This window comes from Leptidea sinapis, chromosome 46 (genome assembly GCF_905404315.1).
Source record: "Leptidea sinapis chromosome 46, ilLepSina1.1, whole genome shotgun sequence".
In the NCBI taxonomy this organism is placed as follows: domain Eukaryota; kingdom Metazoa; phylum Arthropoda; class Insecta; order Lepidoptera; family Pieridae; genus Leptidea; species Leptidea sinapis.
Window position 1 is genome coordinate 2,256,192 of NC_066310.1, and position 25,286 is coordinate 2,281,477.

Below are 25,286 nucleotides of genomic sequence, written 5' to 3' on the forward strand. Positions count from 1 at the left end.
CTTCTGTTGCCTTGATGAATCGATGCTGAAATCGAATTGTGAGATGCGATGAAAAGTGAACTCTTTACTGCAAAATGCAATGGCTGACCCCAGTTGAAACGCCGCAACAGTCTCCTAAAGCAAAGCTTACCAATAAAAGGTAACTGTTTGGTGGTCTCAGCATAATGTCATTAATTATAGCTTTCTCAGATCTGGTCAAGCATATCGGCAGATGTCTACTGTGCCGAACTTAAATGATGGCTAAACTAGCATAGTGAGACAGCCCCGACTCATAAATCGATCTTCACCATTATTGTTCCATGATAACGCGAGAATTCTTACAACACGAGAAACCGTTTTAACTCTACAGGAACTGCAATTAGAAACCATTCGTCACCCTCCGTATTTGCCAGACCTTGCTCCAACGGATTACCATTTTTTCGTGATTTGGACAATTTCCTACGTGATAAAATCTTTTCTTCTCAGGAGGCATTACAAAATGCTTTCATACAGTTTGTTGAATATAGTTTAGTTAAATGACCGATGGCAGCAATGTATAGATAATAATGGTAATAATTTTGATAAAATAAGTATGTTAAATAAAATAAACGAATTTCAATTTTTCAGTACAAGTCGGCAATTTCATACCCGCTTAACTTAAATATACCTAAAGGTAGTGTGATTGATAGTTACCTATTAAGAACTTTGATAATTCACATTATTCATTAATTTCCTTTTCGATATCAAAAAAATGCCTCATTTAAACTCATAATGTTTTAAAAGTTGAAACCTGCCTACTAAAATATGCCAACATAAAATGGAAGCATCCTACATATGTCAGTACCTACGTAAAACTTTTATGTAACAAAATCGAACATGAATACAATTATTTCGTAGACAATCTTAACCTCAACTTAACTCAAGTATTTAAGTCGGAAGTAGACAAAAAAAATACAGTTATACTGTCTGAGCGTAATTTTAAAGAAAAAGACAAGCCAATGACCTTGAGTCTTTCATACATTATTAATGTAATGTTTACTAAGTAGTATACCCACCAGCTATTGTAATTTGCGTTGTTGTTCCGTCGAGACTCGAGAATCGAGATGCACGGTCCATAATATTTCACACGGTAGAATCTAATTTAAGAAGTTTAGAAAAGGACACATTATTTATTCAGCTTATAAATTATACACTCAGGTTTTTAATTACCTAGGTAACACTGAAAATGTTTACAAAATGAAGAACGGCTTAATGTAGAAAGTTGCCAATACTTTTATTGTTTTTCTAAGTAATCTCCGTTGCTCTCTACACATCGTCGCATCGCATTCGATGGAACCACTGAGAAAAGCAGTGGACGCATTCTTCCTCAAGGGTCTCTTCTTTTGGGCATTTTCGTACGTTTTCACCTTCAGGGCTCGTAAAGTGAATATCTCGAATTTTATCTTTAGTTCTTGGGAATAAATAAAAGTAGCAGGGCACCAGGTCAGGACTGTATGGCGGATGACTCATTATCTCGACACCTGCGATAGTCAAATATTCAACAGTCCGTTTTAGCGGAGTGCGCTGAAGCATTGTCGTGGTGAAGGAGGATCCTGCTTCGAAGGCGCTGCTGTCGAATTTTTTCCAAGGGAACAGACAAACAGCGATTGACATACCAGTCTGCAGTAACTGTCCTTCCATCTTCTAGCACAACTGTCGCGAAATGACCTTTTCGACCAAAGAATGAGGCAATCATCTTTTTTCCTTGACTTCTTCCTTTCTTTACCTTAGTTGGCCGATCCTCGAAAGGAAACACCCACTGAGCTCCTTGGCTTTTGGTTTCGGGTTCGGGTTCGTAGGAATATATCCAGCTTTCATCACCTGAGACTATGTCAAATACAGCATTTGAGTCACCGCCGTTGAACTTATCTAACATTTGGCGACACAAGTCCATGCGAAGGTGTTTCTGGTCGTCGTCGATACGACCGACGCGTCGGTTAAAGTATGGGGAATCCATCTGGTACAAAGCTTCCTGACGCCTAAATGTTCGTGTAATATTTTTTGAACTTGACTCATACCAATGCCTAGGCTTGCCCGTATCTACTGATAGGTTACTCTCTTATCTTCCTCTATCATGCGTCGCGCAGCAGTGATGTTATCTTGAGTAGTCGCTGTTAAAGGACGTCCCTCACGCGGATCATCATTGAGATTGCTACGTCCACGCTTAAGCTGTTAAACCAATTGTAAATAGTGGCACTAAATTGGGCTTCATTAGGAAATGCTAATCGCAGCCTATCATAGCTTTGTTGTTGAGTAAGCCCACAACGAAAGTCATAGTAAATCATTGGCCGAAAACTTTCTCGCGTTAGGTTCATTTTCACGTGTAACAAGAGTTTTGATTTGCCGCCAATTCACAAAAACAAATGACAAATGAATGCAATATACTACATTAGGTTACCAAAGAGTTCTAAAATTCACTCATTCTAATAAAAATTAAAATAATCTGCATCACATAATTTTTTATTTTGAAAATTTTCAGTGCTAAATATTATATTCAGAATCATAGTTCAATTGCAACCCTCCTTTCTAGAGGGAAAATTTATACCCTGTATTTTGTTGTACTGACAATAGATATTATAATTGCTGAATTTGTTGTTTTTAAAGTGATAACCCTCACTTCTAGGATTAATACACAAATAAAACAAAGCATAAAAGATTTTATGACGATACGTCACTCGAACGGTTAGCTCAGTTGGAAGAGCACTCACATGGAACGCGAGAGGTCGTGGGTTCGAGTCCCGTATCATTCATAAAATTTTGTTTCTAATTGTGTATTATAATTAAGTTTAATTGAAAATTTGTAATAGGCTTCCAATTCCGTCGGTTATTTATCGAAGCGATTAATGAGTATGAATCCATAAAAACATAGATTATAGAGGTTATTTAACATAACTTTACTTATTCGCCTTTATTCTAAATTGGTGAGTTGTAAACAAAAATGCGCCAAACAGAGAGATTATTGTCGCTTTCACAATTTCACAACACGGCGCAATAGCGGAGCGACAAGCAAGTCCTGACACACTTTCCTTCATTGTTTGCATCGTCTCGAATCCTGTTAGTGTCGGCCATCTTGCTTGTTGACTTGTTGACTGTGCCACAGATTATAATAATCAACCACAGATTATTATAATACTTTAATCCATGTTCTCCTTTTTAAAATTTTAGCTCAATCTTAAAATATGTAACGATGTAATTAGTCTTAAGTTTTAAGCAGCAGACCCAGTCTTGCCATAAATACTGAAACGAAGAAAAAAAACAAAAATTTTCTGTGACCTTCCTTTGCGTACAGCTTACCAGTGGGAGGCTCCTTTGCACAGGATGCCGGCTAGATTATGGGTACCACAACGGCGTCTATTTCTGCCGTGAAGCTACTGCATGTGTAACCATTACTGTGTTTCGGTCTGAAGGGCACCGTAGCTAGTGAAATTACTGGGCAAACGAGACTTAACATCGCAGTTGTAGCGCCACTCAGAATTATTGGGATTTTCAAGAATCCTGAGCGGCACTGTATTGTAATGGGCAGGGCGTATCAATTACCTGATGGTAAACTGATGTTCAGCAGATGCTGAACGTCCTGCTCGTCTCGTCCCTTATTTTCATAAAAAAAAAGCTTCAGTAGTTGTTTAGATATTACCATCCTATTCTTTTTTAAATTATCAGTTGGGAAATATACCAGTGTGTCTTTTATAGGCTGCAAGGCATAAGTCATATTTTAAAATACGCGACATGGTTCTAGGTGCTATCTTCATCTCCCAAGATAAAATCTTTTGCTTTCGGACAGGATTTCATCGAATTCCTTTCCTTACTGTTTTGACCACATTTTTCGTACGAACACTACGTGGATGGCCAGATCTTATTCCGTCACAAACAGAGGAGGTCCCATTGTATCTCTATATATGTATCCATTAATAGACCGGTACACAAATATTTTACTAATACCAAGCGTATGGAGATTTTTAAAATTGCATTTGGCTCCATACCTACTTCGTGTAATACAATCACAGCGATTCGGTTCTCTTTATCACCCCTCTTCATTTAAATATCGTAAAATATTGTACAATGTATTGGCGCCAAAATGACATAATAAAAATGACAGATTTCAAATTCAGATGTAGTATTTTGTTTATTTTTAAGTGTAACAGTATTATACCGTACTAAGCATATTACTGACACGTCTGCTGTAATTATGTTGCTATCATTCCATCAACTCATATTTTTAAAAATATCAGCAATGTTGAAAGTCACAGATAAACCTAAACAAATACTATTAAATTAAACTTCGTTGGCCACATTTTTGGATAATTTAATGACATGTTTCAGAGTTATTGTTCAGTTATAAACAATTTTTTTTAGGATTAAATAACACATTGTCCCAATCTGAAATCCCTAATATCATATTCTTATTATCGACACAAATTTAATTTAAAAATGTAATTTATGAACTTTATGTCACTCGAACGAGTGGAAGAGCGCTCGCACGGAACGCAAGAGGTCGCGGGCTCGAGTCGAATCCCGATTAATCCCAGAAGTGAGTCACTTAAAAAAAATATACAAATTGTTCCCTACTATCTTTTAAGAAGTGCCCATGGACATCTGCAACACCATCTATTGACCACAGATGCTTAACCCGCCTGTAAGTTAGGATCTGATCTAAACTTTCTCTAGACTTTTAGTTAGATTAGTCTTGACCACTTTATCATGCTTGATTAGTGTCACTATTTCATGTTTTTTTTCTCTAAATGGATTCCTTACGAATACATTTGTATGAGTTAAAACTATACCACTGTATCGGAAACAAATGGCGTGCTTGGGGAGAGGAAATGGCATTAGAAACTCTTTCAGTATTCTTGATTGCATCGGTCTTTTTAATTTTTTTAATAAGTACAATTTATATAGTTTTGTTACTTTTATCCCGTTCTACAACTATAACTAAGTTGCCAACGTGTACGCGATCTCTATCAGTGGGTCCCAAAATATTGAAAACAGCTCTCTTCTGCAGCGCAGAAACTACCTATAATTACCTAATATTGTAGGCAGCATGACGTCTGACGTCACGAATGTGAAAATAACTACAAACCTTTAATATTCTTAATTTACACTTTCGACTTCTATTGTCTTCCTTCAGGATTTAAATAAAAATTACAAATTAAAAATTTATTTACATAAGAGCCTAGGCCATAATTTAGGCCTTAAACGTAGGTATCTGAAAACTTATTTCTGTAACCCAATTTACAAGTTGGGGGATCAGACTTTGTTAAACATAAAAGCTAATAGAATATTATGGTCTTAGGGGAGGGTAGTCCAAGAAAACTGGGGAAAACCCGGCTGTCGTTGTTTCAGGATTTTTCGTCTTGTCGTCACCCCAACTACAGACAGAATTTTTCTTTGCGCATACTTCTAACTGACAACAACTTCGATATTATCCAAAGCTGATTGATTATTGACATATGAGTTTACGTAATACAATTTACGTCATACGCTATTATCGTATACCTAGCTTCATATATATGATAATAAGGTATTACAATACATAAACAAATCTGTAAAAATATTTAGCTAAGTAGGTAGATGTGTTGGAGAATACTTACAATGAAGTATTATGATTTTATCTTATCATCATTAAATACTAATTACAATGATGACAATATTTCTTTAATTTCATAAATCCAGCTTGCCCGATAGCGTTCCCTGATAGTTGTGCGGACATATTATTGTTCTCCGGAATTAGCTACTCATCAGGCGTAATCCCGAAATTAGCGCAGGTGGTCTGAGTGCACCGAAAAGTCGTCGGCTCTGATCCGTCCAACAACCGCATTGCCAATTTATCTTCAGCATTACCCAAAGCTTTGGAGTCAATCTCCAGGTCATGAGATTCCTAGAGAAGCACCAGCTGATCAGAGCGATTACTAGTACGTTTTCCGTCAAGCAGCTGATGATCTTCGTGTACATCGCATTCATAAATGGCCGCAAACGGTCGATTCGAAGGTAGAGACGTTGGCGGTGGATCTGGACAGAGCGAAAGCCTTCGATCGAGTGTGCTAGAAAGCATCCACCGCATGGCCTTTTATTTTATTTGATTTTGATAATTTGATTTGACTATCTAGGTCACTGAAGTCACTGACAGCTGAAATTTGTTATGTTTCAGTTCATTCTAGTTTAGCTGCCTTTGCTGCCTCTATTGTAAGTAAATAATGAATAATATAATTTAGAAACATATTTTTAACTTGTAATACTATTATATATTGTAATATTTGGGAAATAAAGTTATTCCCTGGAGGTTATGCGAATGCGCTATATACAACCTAGGTCCTATGAGTCCAATATTTAAAGAAATTAACATTTTAACTCTTGCATATCAAACTAATCTTGATTATGTTACGAATTTTCTAGAAACTCACTATATGTATCACGTAATATACTCACAAGACACAATATTATATAATTTTTATTTTTTAATAGAGGGAACTGCGCCAACAGACTACAGACCGCTATTTACATCCGAAAAATAATTTATCTAAAAGCTGTTGCGCCTTCAAAAATAATAAATATAAACTCATTGATCGTAAAATGTGTATAATGTAAGTAAGGCCTTACAATGGGTATCAAAATAGCATGATCTATTGTTTATAATTTATAACTTATGCATAATATATTATTCGTTGATGTGTCACAGTGGCCATGAAATTGACGAGAGAGAACACGTTTCACCGTGCGATAAGTAGGTTATAAATTATAAACACGACTACTTTTATTTGTTACCAAGAAACTTGTCTATTATCAACGAGTTACATTTTGTTTTTTTTTACGATGAGTCATCGGCGTCGGGTCGAGGGAAGCTCGGCCGCACACGCTGTGGTACGCTGGCCGCTCGCCAAACAAACACAGCTATTGTCACAAAGAAAATATTTTATCTGTATCTCGGGCCTTGCACAAAGGGATCTTGTGGTGTTCTATGGCCTCTATGGGTGCTTTTGAAGATTATGGATTGGTTTTTGTTTCCCTTTGTAATTTGTTACATTCTTCTGATGTTTTAGACCTTTGAAATTGGTATCGATGACGTGTCTAACTAATTTTAGTAAATTTAGGTGTTATAAACAGTTTGATTTCATTTCAAGGTAGGTATTTAAGAGATGTTAAGTAAAAAGAAAAGGGAACCATTTTTAGTAATGCTAATTTGAACAATAATATTTATTGATTATGTAAATAGCTGTGCAACATTATGCAATACAATATATTTAAATCAGTAAATTGATGTTAAGTAATTATGTAATTTTAGAAATTGATAAACCTTGGTGTGTATGTTTCTAGAATGTAATTTAATTAAATAAATAGGATAAGGTAAAAAGGATACAAAAACAATTTTATTGAGAGAAATACTTAAATATTATAAATTCAAATGCATAATTATGTTGAACAGTAAATGTTCTTGTCTAGCAACAGCAGTTTACGAAGATTGTTCCGAAACGCAGAAAACTTATCACTAAGACCCGAAGCAAAGTCCGAACGCATCTCAATAGGTACGAAAGCAGGGTTGTTAACTGTATTTTGTCTCAATTAAATGTAGTTACGTAACAGATATGTTAACGATAACATGTTGACAAATCATTTAGAATACAGAACTAAATGTCTACACTTCGATCAGCTTTCGGAAAGCTGTTAAATGTGCGAAAAATGACGCAGGTTCAACTTTGTATTAATTAGGCACGGACTAGTAAAAAAAGAAGGACTTCGCGCCGTGATATTAGCAAGTGAAGCACATTTATGCTAGTGTGTGTGCGGTTACGGTGTATACCAGTTACACAATGTTTTCTCGCTTAGATAATCATGTATCCACAAATACTTTTATATTATTGTTTTTACACTTTTTCACAACGCACAACGGCATTTTTAAAATATTTTATTGTGTGCGTCACACTGCGTGCGTCTTCGACTGATCTGTCACAGACGATGGCAAATCTCATAATGGCGGCCGATCGGCTTGTATTAGTGTCGTGGGGCTATGTATTTACACGTTTAACGGCTTGTTTTGGTGCCTCACTGTTATGTAAGGTGACATGGAGTATATTTTTTTACTCGTCCGTGTAATTAGGTAGTTGTTGTTTGAAAAGCATTTGTTCCATCTCGGGAGTCTCAAATGATTAACTAACGACAGATTATTAACGACAATCTCATATTATATATCTACTATCAGAGAGTTAATATATCCTAAAATATGTCAAGCGGTTAGAGTAGTTATCTAATGTATTGCGTGGATTGCATTTATCAATAAGAAAGATGTTACATCTGGGAAAACGGCAGTGCTGCCAAGTCGAGCAAAAACAAACGGCACGGCCGTACCATCCTTTTCTCTAAGCACTTCAGACCATTTGCGACATCCTATAACCATTACAGGACTGGTCCGAGTAACCATTTTAACCAATTAATAGTAGAAATCCGCGTACTCACAAATAGAACCATTAGTTATAGTTACTTACCAAGTGTCATAGATTAATTTAGTATCTTAAGTAAATAAATAGTTTTTCCATAAAATCAATACATATATATCTACCCCTAAGTGCACCCCCTTGTTGAAGGAGAATGTCGATTTTTTCACTTTGCTTTATTAAGAGTGATTCTATTTTTGAGGGTTTTTCGTGGTTTTCTCAACCGGTGTATGCAGTGTGGTCTGTTTCCTTCAGGTGATTATTACGTCCGGTAACCACGTCAGAGTATGATATTTGACTTGTATTTCGGGTTCCAGTTGAGGGTTTTGGGACCCCATTCCCAGTCTGTATAATGACTTCAGTATTGGGTTTAGATGTACGCTTCCTATTATCAACATCGATATCGGCCGAGTATGGTTCTTTCCGGGTTTTCTTTGTTTTTCTTACCAGGATCTCTCTATAAACCTGGCATCCTTCAAAGTTAGCAGGGTGGTCTTGAAGACACAATGCACATTTCGCTGGTGAGTTTGGGCCTTTTTTAGGGCATTGGGCAGTGGCACACTTTAGGCAGCGAAAAGGCCGCATGCAGTTATTTTTCGAGTGTTCATATTGTTGGCAGCGTTTGCACTGGACTATCATTGTTGATTTGCGAGGGTCTTCTATTTTGACGCGCTGATGGTATATGTACTGGATAGATTTTATTTCTTTATTGTTTATGCTTGGTTCAACATTAACAAAAAAATGTGGAGGTTGGAATTTTGTCAGGGCCGTAACGAGCGTTTATGATTTCACCTCTTATTTTGTTTCCTGTGCTTTCTATAGCTTCTATAATAGCCTCATATGGAGTAGTGTGGTGAATATTTTTAATGACCACACGGTGACTTTTTGTATCTTTTCTTGAGAAAGTGTGTCCGATTAAACCTTTAGATCTGACGAGGTCGATTACTTTTTGAAAATTTTCTATGGAATCGACCATTATCCGAAGTAGGTTCTTATTGACAATTTTGTATTTGAATTCCTGGGCTTGGACGACGGAGTGCAGGAGTTTTGTCAGTTCGTTTACATTTTCTATTCCATATAAAATTATCGGTGGAGGCTTACTTGGTGCTCGCTGTTTAGCAGGAGGGGGGTTCATTGCATAATTTACGTTTCTTCGTTATAGGAACACGTTGCCAGGGAGGTGGATTCTTTGGAGTTAGCAAGGAGGTTTCTTTCAACGAATTTGATTGTTCTTCGTTTGTTGGTAGTATGATAATTTCTTTGCCCGAAGAGAGAGATGAAGATCGTGTTCTGCCTTTAAGAAAGTCCCTTAGAAGAGCTTGTTGATTGTTAACCGTTCGGTTTGTTTCTTGATGTTTGTTGAAGTTGTTAGAAGATTGAGTTTGTTTTGAATTAGCTATTTTGATTCCCACGAGAAGGGTCGATTTAAATTGTCACTCACGGGGTTAGCCGGGTCTGTCGAGGTTGGCGCTAGTCGCTGAAACCCTTTCAGCCATTCATCCTGTCAGCACGGACCACTCCTTAGGATTAGGGTAGTTATAAAATAGAGGTTTTCTTCCTCGCGATCCAGGCGATTAAGCCAAGATCTCTGGCGTAAGATGGTTAAGGGTTGTGAAAGTCATTTACTACCTTCAAAAATTGTGACCGGTTAGGCCACTGGGTCAGGTTATTTGAACCGCCGCCTGATACTCGGCGTTGTTGTTCATTTGGCACCACCCAGGAGGTACATGTAGGGCTGTGGTTAGGTCGCGCCTACGGACGCGAACAACTCTACTCCTCAAAAACCGCGAAAATATCATAACCACACATTTTGAAGTATATTAAATAATTCCTACTAATATTATAAATGTAAATGTTAGTTTGTTTGTTACGCTTTTACGCTGGAGCTACTGAACTAATTTTGGTACATTTTATCCCGGAAATGAAGTAAGTAATATCAAAGATACATTCAACTAATGAACACCACGCAGCAAATATTGAACTTTTCAAGTTCAATAAACTTATTGCCACCGATTGGAGTCAGTATTTATCGATAGGTTATTTTTAATAATTATATTAGATAGTAGGCATACGAAAAGTGATTCATCTAAAATACTCAAAAATTTATAAATCAAAGAGTTTCAAAAGTTTTTGAGTACCTAAGGTAGATTGCGTAAATCTACACATACTGTGAATAAAGTAAACGCTTAAACGTTTATTTTTCTAAGTAATAAGTATATAAAACTTTAAATTTAACAACAAGAGTTATTACACAAGTACTTAGATCCCGTTCATGAGATCATAACGCATGCACTTGCCAAAGCTTCGTCCATCATACGCTTCCTTCGACCACACAACGACGCCACCACAAGCAGATATACGTTAATATAGGAAGTTTCTGTCCTTTTTTTCTCCTCCAATAACGAGATTCTGATGACTATCTCTAACAATGTGAATAATAATAATATTTACAAAAGATGGATAGACGTCCATATTGATAAAAATAGATTTATTTTATTTTATTATAATTATTAATTGTATTTCATTGTTTAGAACTTGTTATTTGTATTTATTTGATTGTAATTTTAATTTTAAATATTACCTTTATTTCTATTGTATTTTCTATGTGTTGGTTATGCCTGAAATAAATGATTATTATTATTATTTTTCCAATCGCGGTGACTCTAGAAATAGTCCAGTATTTATAGTAAGTTCACCTCGGAATTCGAGATACCCAGCTGTAAGTCTGTAAATACTTGTATATTGACACCCTAAACGTTGTCTCAAAACCTACATATGGTGTAAGCAACTATTAAATTTCAAGGTCACAAAAATCTTTCGCCGCTTTTACCCGCTTGTACTCTTTATTCCATTTTTTTAATTTCAATAAAAATAAATGTATTGAATGAAATTTTTTTAAAAAGATTAATTCATAATTTAATTGGTTTTTTTTCATCATGTAAGAAGTTATTAATATTAATTAGGTTAAAATTCGAATATTATTCCTATATTTTCATTAACAATTCTGCAATTACATGGGCAGGTAAGTTTTGTTAAATAAATTAATACTGAATAAAAAGTGAATAGGTTAGGAAAAAAATTATAAAATATAATATAATAGTTAAAAAAAATTGACAAATATTTATAATCATTGATTTAACGATAGTGCATCAACTATATATGGCGCGTTTTCGACCGGAGGCACCGGTTGACCTGAAGTGATGCTGTGAGCGCGCGCTCTCCGCCCTCTATCTCGAAAACGGTTCACCGTATAAAATATTTTTTAAACATAATTTGAAGAGAATTTTGTATTCTACAATATTGATACTAAATACAAATAGCAAAAACCCATAGGAAATGAGATATTTCCAAAAAAAGCGCAAAAAACCGATTTTTGTGACCTTTGACCTTGAAATTTAATAGTTGCTTACACCCTACCATACCTACCAGGTTTTGAGACAACTTTTAGGGTGTCAATATACAAGTATTTACAGACTTACAGCTGGGTATCTCGAATTCCGAGATTCTTACCTAATTTAAGCTTAAATGACTGGACTAAAATAGTCGGTCCAAGCAACAAGTAAATACATACGTCATAAATATAATAACTGAAAATTCGAATCCGCAACCAAGTGTCAAATATTAAATATTGTTGCTAATTACTTAAGAACTAGTGGGTATGTCTGTAGCAATTCAGTATTCATTAGGTAATAACCCTCATCAATTAGTAAATTAATTAAAACTTTGCGAGCTCGTATAACGGAACGTATTGTTACCGAGCTGGAAATAAATTTCACTAATTACTAACTTGTGCAAATAATTCATATGAACTGGTGGTCATTTTCATCCGGTTCTAGTATACTTTAGTTATTTCCATAGTATTATGTCCTATGGTATATTGCTATGGGGCAACGCTGCCGATATTAATACAATATTTGTGCTGCAGAAGATGATATTAATACAATATTCGCGCTATTTATAACCTAGGTCCTAGAGAATCATTGAGAGCAAAATTCAAAGAAATTAACATCTTGACTGTTGCTTCTCAATATATTCTTGATAATGTAATGTATTTTCATAGGCACTTAAATGAATTTGCCAGAAACTGTCATAACCATAATGTTAACACCAGGAACAGACATAAACTGATGATGCCTACTACTCGGCTAAGTCGTGTTAGTAAGTCTTTTGTGGGGCAATGTATATGCTTTACAAGAAGATCCCAGAAAATGTTCAAAACAAAAGTATTACGTTATTCAAAAGAATTGTTAAAAAACGTTTGTGTGGTAAAGGTTACTATAACATAGATGACTTTCTTAATGATACTACAGATTGGGAATGGAGTGACCGCCCTTAGGCTATTAAATAATAAGTTTAATTGTACAATATTAATTTGTAAACATATTTATTCGAGGAATAAAAAAGGCCCGCTGAGTTTGTTGCGCCCATTCTTCTCAGGTCTGAGGCATTCATTTTGGAATGGGTGGTAGTTTTTTGACTTTCAATAAGTGACGTCACATCCTATTTTGAATAAAAATATTTGAATTTGAATCTGTTTTTGTTTTAAATACATTCATACAATCACATCTCCCAGAAGGATAGGAGAAGGTTACAGAACTTCATGCAATTACTGATGTTTTCTATTTTCAACTGAAAGACCTCTTACGTGTGTTAAGTAGCAAAAATCTAATTCAAGTATGTCAAACGATGGAATTATAAATATTATTTTGTTTAAGTAAAACAAAACCATAGACAAGAAAAGATGTTGTGGATCTCTGATTGAGCTCACAATGACAGCAACTTTTTGTCACCTGTCAAAAGTTATGTCTGATATTTCTCTTTTTAACTTTAACTTTTAACTATGCCATGCTACTTACACAAGTATGTCAAAAAAGTAAATGTAAATTAATATAAATCGAAAGTTATCGAGTACAGTAGCTGCATCATCCACACACACACCGTAAATAAATAATGGTATTCTGAGAGCATTTTATAAGCGAATATATATAAAAAAAATATTTATAAAGAATTCAAGGATCTGGTATTATTTACAAATTACACAGAACTTATGTATTGTTTTGAAAAATATTCAATTGTTTTTATTTTGTACATTACGCTTTAAGGATAAATGTATACACTTCTATAATAAAGTCCCAGCCACTGTTCAGGCATTATCTATAAATAAATTCAAATGTTTTATAAAAAAATGGCTCTGTCGTAAATCCTATTACTCCACTGCCGAATATCTAAATGATCGGACAGCCAGGTACTAGATTGTGATTATTTTATAGCGATGGAAATGACTGTACAATATTGTATATTTTTATTGAAAAGAGCGCAAAAAAAGAATACTGGGAGAGTTTCTTGCGCCGCTTCTTCTCTCTCAGAGCGCCATTTGTTTCCGAAGCGGTAGTAGTATCTAGAAGTTATTAGAAATGACATCAAAAGGAATTCTAAACGAATCAATTTTGAGAAAATAAATGTCTTTTATGCCTTTTAACAAAAATTGATTTTATAATGTACTGAACAATAATAGATATAAAATACTTGCTCTACTTATCACAACTTCTGTAGAAAGAGCTACAAAAGTAATCATTTAAGTAGGTTATAATTTGTAGTTTTAATATATTGTACTCAGGTATTATTACTAGTGATATTGAAGATCTAAACAATTTGTTATGGTTTTGAAGTGATAACCCTCACTTCTGGGAATAATTACACAAATAAAATTTGAAAACAAAATTGTATGAACGATGCGATGATCAGTTGGAAGAGCACTCGCACGGAACGCGAGAGGTCGTGGGCTCGAGTCCTGCATCATTTTGTTTTCAATTTTTTTTGGATTTTATATTATCTTTTGTTTTTTCCAGCAAAAGATTGTAAATAATCACCACACCATCTGATTTAAGAAACTACGAAGTAGAATCGTTGTCGCTTGAAGACATTTTTTATCAGCGCACCGAGAATATTTTAAATGTTAAATTGACGAGACACTTTCTAACGGTACCTTATATTTTTGTGATCCATTTTGATATTTGGCGTCAGTTTATCAAGAATTCTGAGTGGCACTGTATTGTAATAGGCAGGACGTATCATTTACCATCAGCTGAACGGCCTGCTCGTCTCGCTACTTAATATTATAAAAAAAAATATGAAAACCGAAAACACATTTCCTCAAGTGTATCGAAAGACGATTCCAATACATATTACATCATAAATATAAAGCTATCATAACAATTGTGTGAGTCAAATGTTTCCATAAAACTCATATCGCTTCGAAGTAGACGTGGCTAACAATAATGTCCAAGTAGGCCAAATTAATTCCGTGAAGTCGATAAGTGTTTCAGCTATGAGGAAAACGTGATCACACTACCACTGGCCACTCTGTACCACAATGTTATTTGTAATTGTTTATGAAAATGTAAGCAATTTTGTAAATTATAATATATTATCCCTACTTACATTATAAATGAGAATGTAAGTTTGTTTGTTACGTTTTTACGCCGGAGCTACTGAACCGATTTTGATGATATTTGGTACAACGATATACTAGAGTTTGGTAAAGGACTTGGGCTACATTTTATCCCGGAAAATCCATGGCTTAAAATTCACGTCTATGAGCTATAACTTTACCATTAGTATGTTTAGTTTGTCATAGCAATCTTCCTCGAAATAAAATTCATATAATATGTTGGGAACGGGAGCGAAAACGGGAACCGGAACTGGAATAAGACATGAGATAATCTTCAATTCCAAACGTGCTTATTATTTTTTAAAAACCCTTTATCTACGCGGACGAAGTCGCGGGCATCAGCTAGTATAATATATAGTAACTGAATGTATTTTATAAAGTGACAACACGATGACAATGCAGTGCCGCTCAGGGTTGTTGATTGAACACAATATTCTGAGCGGCATAATATCATTAGCCTGGAAATGTTACTAGGAATAGCATCCTTCAAACCGAAACACAAAATACTTGCACATTTCTGCTTCACGTCTAGCAACGAGTCCGCCCACTAAAAAAAGTCAAAGAAATAAATGATATAGGGTATGTTCCGATATGCACTGCGACCACTGTACAGTGTGACGTCAATTTAGTATACTGTGAAGCCGTTCCTTTATAGCCAGTTATACTGGTTACTATTTAAAAATGAGTGTATTAATGTTTACTAGTTCATTAAAAAAAACTGTTATTGGAGTACTGTCAAATTAAAATTATTTGGGATTAAACTGTAGGTATTGTTTATAAAACGTTAGGCACTCGGGTGATTTTGACTGATCACGTGATCAAAGTACCGCGAGTACCTTACCTCGAAAACGCCAGTGCTCACAGTAGTAGAATAAGGCGGCGATTTATGACGTCATATATTTCCCTAGGGTACTGCGGCAGTATACTGGCAGTCCATAACGGAACGAATTTTTCTACAGTGATAGCACTGTGCAGTGCTCGCAGTGGATATCGGAACACACCCATAAACTTATAGCTTTTGTTATATTGGTTTAAAATCCAAGCAGTCTTGCAAGTCAGAGGTGTCCCATGACATTTTGTCAAAATTTCAAAAGGAACACCGTTGTCAATATTTCTGTTATTTCAAGACATCAGATCACATCTTTCAAAGTCAAAGTTCTTTATTTTCCAGAAACATTCACAAGTAAAGTTGTTACAAATTTAGGAGCAGGCACATGTTTCGTATTGACAGACATGCAAATATTGTTGTGGTTTCACTTCACAATATTATAAACCTAACACAATCTAAATTTTTACTTTAGTTATACGATAATTAATTGCATGATATTATTGTCATCTTAATTTGTAAATAAAAATGGGTCTGACTATGAAATCGCAAATGATATAGAGTGATTATAATACAGACCATTTAATTTGATTGGGATTTCAGTTGAAATTTCTGTGTGGGAGGATGTGAAAAAGACTGCATTGGAGAACATTATGGTAAGTAAGCGTCGGTGGCGTACTAGGTGGAACCATTGACTCTTACATCGTAATAAAAAAAACTGTATAAATATAAATTATCCTATATTGGATGCATCAACCTTTAGCTTGCTTGAATTCATTATTTGTGTAAGGATGCTTCGTGAACATGATGGTTGGGGTGATTGTCATAATTTATAATCGCATCAAGTTAATACAATGATTAATTTACTATGTATAACAGTTGGCAACACAAGCAGCACACGTTCACAAGTTGACGCATGGACCAGCTATCGTTCCCTTCGCACATATTTGAGGGAAGTAGACCGTTAGCAAGACAAATAATGGAAAAAAAGTACTTTTTTTTATGGAATAGGAGGGCAAACGAGCGTACGGTTCACCTGTTGTTAAGTGATCACCGCCGCCCACAATCTCTTGCAACACCAGAGGAATCACAGGAGCGTTACCGGCCTTTAAGGAAGGTGTACGCGCATTTTTGAAGGTACCCATGTCGTATCGTCCCGGAAACACCGCACAAGGAAGTTCATTCCACAGCTTTGTAGTACGTGGAAGAAAGCTCCTTGAACCGCACTGTGGAGGACCGCCACACATCCAGATGGTGGGGATGATATCCTAACTTGGGGCGTGTCGTGCGAAGGTGAAATTCGGCGGCAGGAATCAGGTTAAACAGCTCTTCGGAATACTCCCCGTGATAAATGCGGCGGAAGACACACAATGAAGCGACGCACGTCTCTACGCAACGCCAAGTGATCCAGCCGTTCACAGAGCACTGGGTCCCCGACAATTCAAGCTGCTCTGCGTTGCATGCGACATGTTTTCTTGAACGCAGCCTCTTAAATTATTACTGTTCTAAAGCGGCGATACACACAGTTATTGTTAACACATAATTAATATATATAATATTTACAAACATAGGACTGATGTGGAACGCTGGACGTACATTGTTATTTATACAACCCGTTTATTATTACTTGCTTCTATCGGAATGTTTAAACATGTATTCCATAAATTGACATGGGTACCTTCAAAAAAATCGCGTACACCTTCCTTAAAGGCCGGCAACGCTCTTGTGATTCCTCTGGTGTTGCAAGAGATTGTGGGCGGCGGTGATCACTTAACAACAGGTGACCCGTATGCTCGTTTGGTCGTTGCCTCCTATTCCATAAAAAAAATTGCTCAAAAGAAAATTATAAAATATGCCCACAATAAGTTGAATGCAGTATTCGCCCAAATATCAAACATGTAGAATGCTAGTAGTAGGATAACACATAAACATCTCGGATACCTCCTGTTAGGCGCTGTAGAATTACATCTTGACGTCACCTTAATTTAGACTGCAGAAGCCTAATAATAATAAGCCTATAAAGAGGCCTTTAGTAGAATAATTAATGTTGGTGGCTATGTCTACGTTTAGACCCCAAACACATTTAAATAAAATCCTCTCTAATAGCAAATCGGTACTGAAAAACCTAAAAAGTAGGGTAATCATTTCTAGCCTATCATATGAATGCCACAGCTAAAATTAGGTAGTAGATAAACAATATCTTAACACTTCAGTGGATTAAGGGTTATAGTAGGGTCAAGGGCAACGAGGTGACAGATTATAGGGCTAGAAGGGATTCTGAAATCCAAACAGAAGGGCCGGTTTTTCTGCCTCTGCCACATAGCTGCCGGTTCAGGAACATATAATCAAGAGATAATAAATTGGGATGACCTGGAGGAATGCAGGCAAGCCAAAGCAGCTTTACCCTGGGCTGACTTGCGATTTACCAGGGAAATATTATAACTTATTCGATGTCGACTAAGATAAATATTATGCGCAGCCAAAGGTCGCGGCAACCTTAACAGGCAACTTTTTAATATAGGTGTCACAGACAGCTCCCTATGTCTACATAGGGGCATGTTGAATCTGCTGCCCATGTTCTGCTAAAGTGTAGAGAGGTGGCAAAGCACCTGGGTTCACCAGGCGCTCTTTGGGAATCTTCGGCAACGTTAAGAAGTTGGGTGACTCTCTAGAAGAGCTTGGCATGTTGAAGAAGTTTCTGCCACCTCGCACCTCAAAAAAGGACGCTTTGGCCAAAAGTTTACAGTAACGATGACTCTAACACAGACTGCGGAATGTGTTGCACCATCGCGACCCTATTCCTTGTCATAGTTAAAAGTTAAAGTTAAAAAGGGAAATATCAGACATAACTTTTGACAGGTGACTATAGCTTATTGTTTGCTCAACCGTTACATTAGCATATACTAATTTACATTTACTTTTTTGACTTACTTGTGTAAGGCATTGACTATTTGACGTTTGGGTATGTTTGTTGCATCACTTTACATATTATTATATTGTAATTGAAATGATTTGTAAAATGATGAAAATATAAATCATGATTTAAAATAGTGGCAATGAGTTTTTTGCTACTTATTCTCATTAGCTCAACCCTTTACGAAGTAGCAGTAGATTCAATAAGATTTTTTTTTTTTATTTATAGAGTCATTTCCGTGACCTACATGAATAAAGTGATTTTGATATTTACTTTATAGGATTTTGGCCTGTTTGTATGTCCGAGCAAAACGCAAAAAGTGGAACTACTACTGAATAGATTTAATTTCAATTTTGCAACAGGTTAGGAGAACATAAGATAGTCTACATAATATTATTTTATATAGTACTAGCTGACCCAGCAAACGTTGTATTGCCGATATTAAAATCGCGATACGGAAGTAACTGTTGATCGTAGATGGGTGAAAATTTAAAGTTATATGTAATTTTTTAATGCTGACTCATAATCAAACAAATTTAAAAAAAAGTCAAAACACCGCGACATGAGAATTTTATATATTAGATTTATCGTGCTTACAGCGTCCAGGCGGACGACGTCGACGAATAAACTGACTTATTGCGGAAATTACGAACAAATATTTTAATTAGGTTGTGTAATTTAATATAATATAATATAATATTGACACACTTTTTACACAAATTATCCTGCCCCAAATTAAGCATTATATCCTGTGTTATGGGTTGCAAGATAACGATATATTTAATACAATATACTTACTTAAGCATACATAAATACATTTAAACATCCATGACTTAGAAACAAACATCCATATTCATCATATAAATGCCTGCACCCACCGGGATTCGAACCCGGGACCTCAAGCTTAGTAGATAGGATCGCTAACCACTCGGATATACAGGTCGTCAAATTTGTCATATTCTTTGTCGATTTTGTTCAGGGGAGAGAAATACTTGAGACGAACATTAGTTGCGTTGCCTTGATTTTTTTATTAATTATTTTTTTTGGCACTACAACAATGAATAATAATAAATTTACAAATATAAAGTTTACATTATTTATAATTCAAATATGTACACCTATAGCTGAAATACACAGCATTGACCAATATTAATTTAAAGTTAGTGTTTTACATATTATATTAATATCTTATCTATCAAACATAATAATATGTTATTCCACTGATAAAATGTTCACGCCCACTACTGATATCTTTCAGTAACATTTAAATTCAAGTTTTATCGTATCATCTAGCGTATGCATAATTAGTAAAACATATTGTAGCCACGGACGAGTAAAAAAATAAGGACTCCGTGTCACCTTACATAACAGTGAGGCACCAAAACAAGCCGGTAAACGTGCAATACAAGCCGATCGGCCGTCATTATGAGATTTGCCATCGCCTGTGACATATCAGTTTGCGTTGCAATAAAATATTTTAAAATTGTCGTCGTGGGTTGTGAAAAAGTGCAAAAACAATAATATAAAAGTATTTGTGGATATATGATTACTTAACGGAGAAAAATTGTGTAACTGGTATACCACATAACCACACACACTATAATAAAGGTGCTTCACTTGCTAATATCACGGCGCGGAGTCCTTCTTTTTTTACTAGTCCGTGATTGTATTGCCTTTATATTGTCTCGAGCTATTGTTAAAATTCATGCAAAATAAAAAATTATATCTCTTTTGTGGTTTTTCCGTTTTTCCCGGACATACATACATACAAACAGACAAGAATTTATATCTTAATATATTTAAATTACGTGACACGTTGTTTGTCCGCGATGGACTCCTTAACTAATGAACGGATTTTAATGGGGATTACTTCATGGAGTGCAGTTTGGTCCAACTTGAGAGATAGGATAGTTTTTATTTCGATTGACCCATAATTCTTTTTATTTTTAATATTTGTTTTGTATGAACTGATTTTCTTACGCAATTGAAGAGAGAATTTAGTGACGCATGGTTTGACAGTTCTGCTGTGAAACAATTTCATTATAACAACAGGGAGCATATTTTACGAAATAATTCTTGATGTTATGAAATATTGAAAAATTCATAAAAACCAGTAGTTTATTTATCATGTACAAAACAACGTCTGTCGGATCAGCTAGTGTAAGTATATATTATGCCGTGAGGAAACTGCAATGGAAATGGATTGGACACAAACTAACAAAGCCAAGTGGTCTAAAGTTATTTTTTTTTCAAGTAGTACAAAATCACAGAACTATTTGTATCTATTAAAGATTTTCTTTGTTTGTCAGTCAGGACTCGGCCAACTTTAGGCAGCCATGAGTCAAACTCGGCGTAATACATATTATGTTGAATTAAAGTAATTAAAATGTCTATTTCTGCTTATCATGTGAACACATGTTTGCGGAGTTGCAACCTTGTTTTGTATTTAGCAACTGTTTATCGTATACTCGTTGTATTTATTTTAAGTGCACCAAGTAGAATACATAAACACAAATATCAAGTCGAAGACGAGGTAATATTGGGAGATACTATAATAGAATAACGTAATTTATACATTCTTGTCTCCGCTTAGCTCCTGTTGTGGCAAAGTAATGTGGGCGGCGGTGGGCACTTTAACATCAGGTGACCTGTACGCTCGTTTGTTCTCCTTTTCCACAAGAAAAGCTGGAGTGTATATTATTGAGCCATAAAGATGATATGTTTAATATATAGATCCTGGGAAGTGCGGCCAAGCGTTGATCAACTCGATGCTCCTGCTCCGCACAGCTTCGCTTGAGACGTCCTAGCTGTGAGCGTCTTTTCTCCTCTCTGCTTGGCTAACTCCCTTTTCCTCCCTCCCGCCTCCCGGTGTAATTCGCGCGCTGCTTGCGAGATTGAGATAGCGCCAAAGTAACTGACATGAGCACGGTTTATTATCGCAACAAGACATTTCGCTCTTTTATCACAAAGGCATACGGCCGCGCATGGATGAGAACAGTACTGTTCTCATCTCTTGTCGGGCACTTCCCAGTATTAGCTTTTTCCATCTGACCGCATGCAACAAAGAGCGGCTCGAATCATCGACGATCAAGTCATCTCTGATCGGCTTGATTCTTTGGCGTTGCGTAGAAATGTGAATTCTCTCTGCATCTTCTACCACCTATATCACGGGGAATGCTTGTAGGACTTGTTTGACGTCATATCCGGTATTTTGATACCGGATATGACGTCAAAATCCGAAATTTTATCCGCATCATGTTGACGTCTGGCATTCTACAAGCGTGTTCTGCAAAGAGCTTCTTGTCTCGCACAGACACGTACGGCCGTTCCCAATATACTATCTACAGATAGAGATAAATTACTACCTTCTCCTGTCAGTAATCTGAAGCTGTCCCAATATACCCGATAAGTCATTCTTATCGCGTGATACTGGGACGCGTGAATTGCAATTTCCATACAAACTTCTATCGCCGGTAAGCTATACGTCCTATTGACAGACAGCGTGTACGGATAAGGTGTAAGGTGAGTTACCGTAGATAAGTTTATTGGAACAGAAAAGTCAACGATAGTTACCATTTTTATCTCAAGTAAGAGATATTACTATAACGATAACTGAATATTGGGAACGGCCGTTAGTGGAATCAATGCATATCTTGTGCCCTGGTGTTGAAGATATCCATGGCCTCACCACTTCTCAACCCACATATAACAAAAATTTATTTGGGCGCACAAACAAGCCAGCTTCGGGGTCTATGAGGAAGCTATCGTTGCGATTGTTAAAATGACGCGAAATAATTATTTCAGGGATGTTGATCTTGCAAATTTCTTGCTAAAAGTTTCTGCTCTTCTCTCAAGAATGAAGAAAGTATCAGTTATTGCCAAGAGAGTGCATCCGAATAAGAACAAACAATCACATAGCCCGGATAAATTAAAATACAAAATCAGAAGTGTGATGGACTTGGCCTTTGTTCGAAGAATGATAATTTGTATTTATGCGCATTTGGTTGAATAATATACTTATTATAGTGATAATAATAATATGCACTGCTACTACTCTTATTAAGGGCTTTGGGGGCGAATGGTCACGGGAGATAAAAATATTCTATAGGATAATCACAAGCGAACATTGTAGTGGTTGTCCCCAAGTCAAACACCGCAAAAAGCCCTTAAGTGATGTTTGCCCAAAAATTTCTTCCCAAGAAGATTGCCATCAGAGTTGAAATGTTTGAATGTGAGAAATACTGAGCAGTAATTTTATACTTTAATCTCTAAAATAAACATTCCTGTAAATATTAATTGCTGTTTACCTAATGGCATTGAATTTCATCATCTTTTAATTACCTACAAGTTATCATTACATACTGCATACATTTTGACTGTTTTTTTTTTGTAATTTTAATTGTTATAGGTATCTAATACAAACAAATGTTATGGGTTCAAATAAAAACTTAAATATGGTATAATAATTTTCACTTTATTACCCTCTGTCATACAATACTTCTGTATAAAACAATAGACTTTGTTAAATTTATAGAAATATATTATTTTTACTATAACTGTTCTTTATACTTACAAATTATTGTTAACATTCTGAAATCTGTATATAAAAATAATATAAACAGTTCACTTGTCAAGTGATTCAACAATGTGACAAGATCCCATAATACAATAACAATTCAACATGTTAGATGGTATACTTATAGTAACTTATAAAATTGGTACAGTTGTTCACTGTAAACCGTTATGGTAACAAAAACAATAAAATAGGCTTCCGTTAAAAAGCGTAGGCACTCGAGATTGCTACTTGATCCTAATATTAAACTTTCTCACTAATAAATACATAACCAGTCATACACTTCTATACTTCAACGTTTGACCGTTGACGGACGGCCTCGCGTTACAAGACCAATAAAGAGCACCGGGTCATTTCACACATTCGACATCATCAGACATTTGTTTCACATTCACAACTCCTCACATACAATCAGTCTTTCACACGAGCTTTTTGTCATCAAAGAACTCTCGTCAGGCTTCAAGGCGCCGAGCGCAGCCAACCTTGTGCAACAAAACGTGATACGGAACGTACGATTGCCGAACACATGGCCACCATTCCGCGAGGGCGGCGCAGGCGGAATTTTAATTAGCAGAACATCCGCTCGTACATGTAGGATGCGATGTTGCCAACACTATTATCACTGTCCCTCTCACACTTACACCAAATTAGCACTCAAATTTTCCCTCTCTTTATACATAATTATGCATATATGCACATCGTCAATAACAAACATTATAAACTTTCCGCTCGGTTATTTTGTAACGTGAACAATGGATTATGGAAATCCCAATATCGATACGTTTGACATTGCGGTGAGCGGTAAATACTATCATAAAAGCGGCAACATCGCACCAACTCGCACTGTTCGCAGTCCAATGACGTGCACGATTATCCTTTCTAGTTTCTACACTATTCATAATGAGACAACGCAATACTGATACAAAGAAAACAATAATTCAGCGACTTACAAAGGAAGCTGTAGGCTATGTACGACTCCCGTGGTTCAACAAGCGAACGTTCTGCATCATAATTAACACAATATAGCATCCTTTTTCCTTAACTTCACCTTAGCACTAAGAGCTAACTATATAATACACGATAAAATTAAGATCACAAATCGCTTTGTATGTTGCGTCCGGGCGGGCGCGACTAGCATGGAATGTGAGGGAGCCTCGGCGACTCCGCTACTCGCTCTGGACTCAGAAGTGGGTGTCGATGTGGCAGCCACCGTTGGCGTGCTCCAGCACTTGCTGCTTCAGCCTCGAGACGTGGTCCTTGAGCTTCACAACCATCTGTGCTAACTCCGCGTTCTCGCCCTTCAACAGTTTCACTTTGTCTTCTAGTTTTGATATGCGTTCCAGTTTACGCCGTCTGCACTTGGACGCGGCGACCCGATTCCTTTGCCGTTTGCGCTCGAGCTTGATCCGCTCCTGGGAGTCCATGTCGATGGGGGAGAGCGGCGGCGAGTTTGCCGCGCTAGGCACGGTCTGGGGCTCGTCTTTGACGACGGGTGTGGGGTACCGCTCTAGCGGCCGGTCGAGGTCTGCGTAGACACGGCGCGGCGCGACGGGCGCGGGTTCGCCGTGGTGCAGCTTGTCGAGCGCCTCGACGAATGGCCGCGCGTACATCTCCTGCTCCTCCGTGGGCATCGCGGGGGGGAATAGCACGGCGCCGCCGGGCGTAGGGGTCGCCGTCGTGATCATGCCGTTCTGCATGATGAGCTTTTCAAGCTCCGGCGAGCCCAGCTTCAGCAGCTGTAGGTCCGGCGACGACAGTACGGGTGCACCGTTTCGTGTTCTTCTCCCCCGACCGAACTCCAAGTCCAATGTTAGTGACCTTTTCAAATTTTCAACTGGTCCACTCAAGGGATACTGCTCGTCATAAAATGTGGTCTCCATTCCGTGGCCGGTCCGCACCATCTGTAAACTTCACTCAACTGACAGCCCAAACAAAACTTTCACATTCGAGGAGAACTGACGTCCGCTCCACACAACGTTCCACTTGTTTCTAAACATTGTTAAGACACAACCACTGCTTTTATTCCATGACTCAGATAAGCTATTTTTAGCTATCGCGTTATAATTCTGTTTGCTCATTGG

The 25,286-nt window shown here is 36.7% G+C and overlaps 1 protein-coding gene across 1 annotated transcript; it reads right to left on the reverse strand.

Annotated features, from left to right (window-relative positions):
- Positions 1 to 23,085: 23,085 nt before the first annotated feature.
- LOC126978009 (transcription factor JunD) lies at positions 23,086 to 25,194 on the reverse strand. Its single transcript, XM_050826743.1, has one exon. The coding sequence runs from the start codon at positions 25,104 to 25,106 to the stop codon at positions 24,387 to 24,389; it is 720 nt and encodes a 239-aa protein (XP_050682700.1). The 5' UTR covers positions 25,107 to 25,194; the 3' UTR covers positions 23,086 to 24,386.
- Positions 25,195 to 25,286: the final 92 nt, after the last annotated feature.